This window comes from Chenopodium quinoa, unplaced genomic scaffold, assembly GCF_001683475.1.
Source record: "Chenopodium quinoa cultivar QQ74 unplaced genomic scaffold, ASM168347v1, whole genome shotgun sequence".
Lineage (NCBI taxonomy): Eukaryota > Viridiplantae > Streptophyta > Magnoliopsida > Caryophyllales > Amaranthaceae > Chenopodium > Chenopodium quinoa.
Window position 1 is genome coordinate 1510824 of NW_018742770.1, and position 4910 is coordinate 1515733.

Consider the following 4910-nt stretch of genomic DNA (forward strand, 5'->3'; position numbering starts at 1 on the left):
TATGGGGGGAGTTATGGGGTTTTATATTTAACCATAACTTCTACTGGGAGTACAGGACGCTGTATTTTCCTTTTTATTTATTTTATGCGTAGGACGTCCAGTCACTTCATGTGACATTTGTCTACCCGGTTAGCTCCCGGTGTAGTTTACCTCAATTTATTTGATGCAGGGTTTTGGTAGGAAACCCGTTCAATGCGTAATCAAATTAAATAAGCAATTCATTTATTTGTTGGTTGGTCGTTTTATATGTGTTGAATGTTCGTGTGCTTGTAAACAGGTGCAACAAGGTAAGAAAATGTAACTATGAATAGTTCAAATTGGGTAAAAGCAAACAAATCCATTAAAAATTTCAGAAAACGAGGGGGGATATCCCAGAAAAATAAGCAATAATAGTTTCCAAAAAAATAACAATTCAAGACTACCAATACCTATTCTAAAGAGATTCCTAGGTTGAAAATTTCTGAATAACAAAACAATAAAAAATCAGCTAGACTGAATCAGAAAGCTTAAAATGGTAAACTTGCATAATAAACACATCAATCAAACAAACAAACCAAAAGCAATCAATTCGGTGTGAAGAAAGGCGCGAAGGGCAAATGATATAGTAGATGAGTCGATGGCAATCACCCATAAGGCTTTAACCAACTACACAGCTAACATCCACTAAACACTAACATAGTTAACAAAACACAAGATTGGGAAAAAAAAAAAAAATCAAGACTTATGGACCAAAATGAAACTCCTAGTTATGAAACACAGAAGACCCATTGTCTGTCACACCCAACTTTGCCTCAACTCCTGCAACTCCTCGAGATATAGCATATCAGGATAATACCTCAACTCATCATCATAATATCTATCCAAGTAGTCAGTCAATATAGATGAGACCTCTTCAAGCAGATCACCTTTGATTGGAAAAGATTTATCCCCATGAGAATATGGAAGGCGATGAGCAAGTAGTGAACAGATCCTGCCATCTTTTCCAAACGCAACAATGGTAGGAAATCGACGATTAAAGAACCTTGTGAAGAATTTCTCAACCACAGTGTTAACGGCAATGCAGGGGTTATGCCATGATAGTTTACCTCTGGCTTGTTTAGAATCATCTCCTTCGGGTTCAGTAACTACTGTAGCATCAGCTATGGAACAGGGAAGAATAACAGCATCCACATCAGAAGTGAAACGTGTATACGCATCATAAACTACAGAATTGTTACTCAATGGATAATCAAAGTAAAAAAGAATATTCTTCCCTATATGATGATGCTCTAAACTCATGTTGAGTAAGTCCAAGAACGATTCTAGGGTGACTTTGCTTAGCTCTGCCAGAGTTTTTTGGGCAACGTGCTTCACAGTGAAGGGATATCCAGTAATACCATAAAGCTGCATAAGTTCAGCTCCATAGGTATCTAAATAGGAGCCATTAGGACCGACAATGATCACCTTCTCTCCCTCGAACAAATGCTTGAGTATAATGGATGCGGTATTGTTATAGGGCGCAACCCACCAAGAGATATTCTGCTTGGCTAGCACAGTGCTGAAAAATTCAGGATACCACCGTGGATCTTGCCTATCCCAATCAGGAAGATATACAACCACAATATCCAACTCCTTGTCACTTTGCCTACACGCTTCCTCAATTTTACGAAGCCAAGGAAGCAAATTGCCCGAAGTGTAGAGGTACAACCCCACAAGCTTTGATTTGAGTTGAGAAATAGGCCGTTTCTCCTTCCAAAATGCTTCACTTCCTGAAGGATTCTTCCTGAAGACAAAATCAGAGATTCTGCAATACAAAAGGTCCTCTAGAGACGATGGAGTAGTGAGATGCAGGCCAGCATCCGCATCAGTAATGAAAGGAAATGCGTGGGAGTTAGCTAGATGATACCAGGGAACAAATTCAATATCCATAGATTGATGAACCTCATTGTGCAAGAGAACATTACCAGCGGGGTTTACGAGAGTCATGTTGGCCATGAACATGCCTCCAAGATACTTGCATACACGACGACGATGAGACTTAGCATGAAATGGAATTGCAAGGCAAGACGAAGGAAAAGCAGACATAAATTGGCTGAAGGCTTTCTTGTCATGGGTCCAGCCATCTCTCATAATAGCAACAATCACCATCTCAAATCGATTCTTCATTTTAGAGTATAAATCATGACAAGCAACTGCTACTTTCCAGGCAATGGAATTCCAATTAAGAGGCACCATGAAACAACAAAGCATGACGTACTTACCACTAAGTTTAAGATTCTTAGCATCTACTATAAGACCTCTACGAACCAGACAACCCTTTCTAGAAGGAAACAACAGGGACTTAACATCAAGAGGCTTGCCAATCTCGATGTCACACTTAAATCGATATTTACTAGAACCATAATAACATTCTTTACGAACTGAGTTTGTCAACTGATTTGAAACACAAAGAACATGAAAAAGTTCGGATTCTGAATTTATTCTGCTGCCATCCAGTGCTTTTATAAACTTTTCTTCTAGCCAGGGTTCTTTAGGAGCACAAGGAAACATGTACCTCCTTATTTCCTCCTTATCCAACTTGAACTTCTCAGGAAATTTCTTCCGCTTCTCTACATCCATAACCTTGTTATTGGATCAATCACATGCACCAACAAAATTAACACAAAAACAATTAATAATCTTTATAAATCAAGAAAATACAACTCAAAGATTTAATCAATAACTAGTGGCGTCTCCAGGATTTCCGGAGTGTGGGTTCAAACTTCGGAAGTTAGGAATCGTAATTAACAAAGGAATGAAAAATATAATAATTAAATATTCAGTACATAAGTTCAAATTATGGATTACAAATAGATTACACATAAGAAAAATGAAAAATTCAACAATTCAAAAGCAAAAGCAACTCAAGGCAATTCAAGTATTCAACAAATTCAGCTGATGGAAAGATCGGCAACTCATATCATTTTTAAGATTCATAAGTCACCAAACATAGTAACATACTAGTTACCAAATTGATCGACGCTAAACAAAAAATTAAAAACCCCATATATTCTGACCTTATCAGTACTTCAAAGGTTCATAATAAACAAGCAAATTGAACATATCATTTTATATTTTTACTTGGTATTTATTTTTTATAAAGCTGGTTAAACACAGAGAACCAAACTACCCAAGGAAATTCTTCACTAGAAGAGATTTGATTTACCACAAGCAACAAAACTCAAACATAATATAGTTCATAATTAGCCAAAGCCAAAAATAGAGCTCTTAATAGGTTAAATGGCAGTAAATAAAAATCATATACCAACAATGACAGAGAATAGCCGAACTGAAAATTCAAGTACTTGATCATTCAACATTACATATAATAGAAGTAAAATTTTGATTGGAGAATTATAAAATAACTATCAAGCGTTCATAATTTACCTAATTAACGGTGAAGAAGATAGCCAAAGGTACCGGTCCGCCAGTCGTACCAACTACCACCACGAGTCAACAACGCACGACACCAGTTACTGCTACACATACATGATAAATGCAGAATGAATGAATGATAATAAATTCAATAATCAATATCAATTAAACAGAAAATCAGAAATAAGAATCAATATCAATTAAACAGAAATTATAGGGCTCAAATACTCAACTCAAATAGTCAAATATCCGGTCACAACTTCAGTTTCTAGAGGAAAAATCCCCAAATCGGCTAATCAAAACCAATTTTCAGTTTCTAATCGGCTAATCATGTTAAAAAAAATCATTGGGGACTTATAATGAAGACAAAACTATAACAAAACACAGTCAAAACCAATCTTCAATTTCTAGAGGAAAAATCCCCAAATTGTAAAGTAAATTAGCGAAATGAAATTCAGCGATTACCAAAAAAAATCCCCAAATCGTAAAGTAAATTAGCGAAATGAGACATTAAATCAGCGATTTACCAAGAAAAAAAACATTAAATCAGCGAAATGAAATTCACTGACCTCAGCGAAATTCAAGGACGTCGGACCGTCGGTGTTGGAGCACCTGATGCCTGGCTGATGACGCGTCGCCTGGGGTTTAAGATTTTAGGGTTAGGGTTTTAGTATTTGGGGGAATGAGGAAGTGTAGGAAAAAAAAAGTGTGAGTTATGGGTTTTGAACCCACAAACTCGTATTTGACGGGAGGTAAAAAAAAATCACAGCTGTAGCTTTACTTCTTAATACATATCAACAAATATTTTATTTAAACCTTTTCGCTTTTTTTTTTAAAAAAAAATAAAACACATTTCAATTTTTTTCAAAAAAATCAGTGGGTTGAACCCATACTGGATCCGCCCCTGTCAATGATCATAATCGTCATTCGAAATAATATGGATCCAGTAACATGAATCGTCATTCAAAACCGTCCACAAAAAATCAAATTTTCCACGAAAAGATTATTAAGCTTTATGAAGAGATCCGAAAAGAAAAACTCCAGTATTTAGGTGAGTTCTTATAGGGAATAATAAAGAGAGGGATTGAAGGTCAATGTTCAGTTTAGCTTCAGCCTCACTTCTTTGTTTTTTAAGTTGAGGCCCACGATTTATTAAGGATTAGGGATGATAGTGGGTCAGGTAAAATAGGAGACCCGCCCCACTTGGGTGGGTATGGAGAAAGGTTTGGCGGGTGGTGGGGCGGGGGTGGGTGTAAAAAGTGTATCATAAATTCATAGGTAATGGATAGGGTATGGATTTTAAAAGAAATCCGTTCCATCCCTGCTTGTCCCACCCTGCTCTGCCTCGCCCTGCCCCGCCCCAACCCGCTCATACCCGCCTTATTATAATAAAAAGTAGGACGAGTCTAGAATTTTCATAAAAAAAAAAAAAAAAAAAAAAAAAAAAGTCTAGAATTTTGTCCTTTAGTTTCTGATAGTCTGATACAACTATATCAAGGAATAAAAATAAAAATATT

General features: G+C 36.5%; 1 protein-coding gene across 2 annotated transcripts; it reads right to left on the reverse strand.

Moving 5' to 3' along the window:
* Window positions 1-502: 502 nt before the first annotated feature.
* On the reverse strand, window positions 503-4114 carry LOC110724601 (probable nucleoredoxin 1). 2 transcript variants are annotated; one of them, XM_021904013.1, is made up of 3 exons: window positions 3963-4114; window positions 3406-3494; window positions 503-2601 (listed from the first exon to the last, which is right to left on the reverse strand). In XM_021904013.1, the coding sequence occupies exon 3, from the start codon at window positions 2596-2598 to the stop codon at window positions 775-777; it is 1824 nt and encodes a 607-aa protein (XP_021759705.1). In that variant the 5' UTR covers window positions 2599-2601; window positions 3406-3494; window positions 3963-4114; the 3' UTR covers window positions 503-774. The 2 variants fall into 2 exon arrangements, with proteins under 2 accessions (XP_021759705.1, XP_021759706.1); XM_021904014.1 differs by having other exon boundaries at window positions 3406-3497; window positions 3963-4109.
* Between the last annotated feature and the right edge of the window lie 796 nt (window positions 4115-4910).

Coding starts and splice junctions, on each gene's coding strand:
- LOC110724601 (XM_021904013.1), bottom strand. CDS start 2,598: ATGGATGTAGAGAAGCGGAAGAAATTTCCTGAGAAGTTCAAGTTGGAT.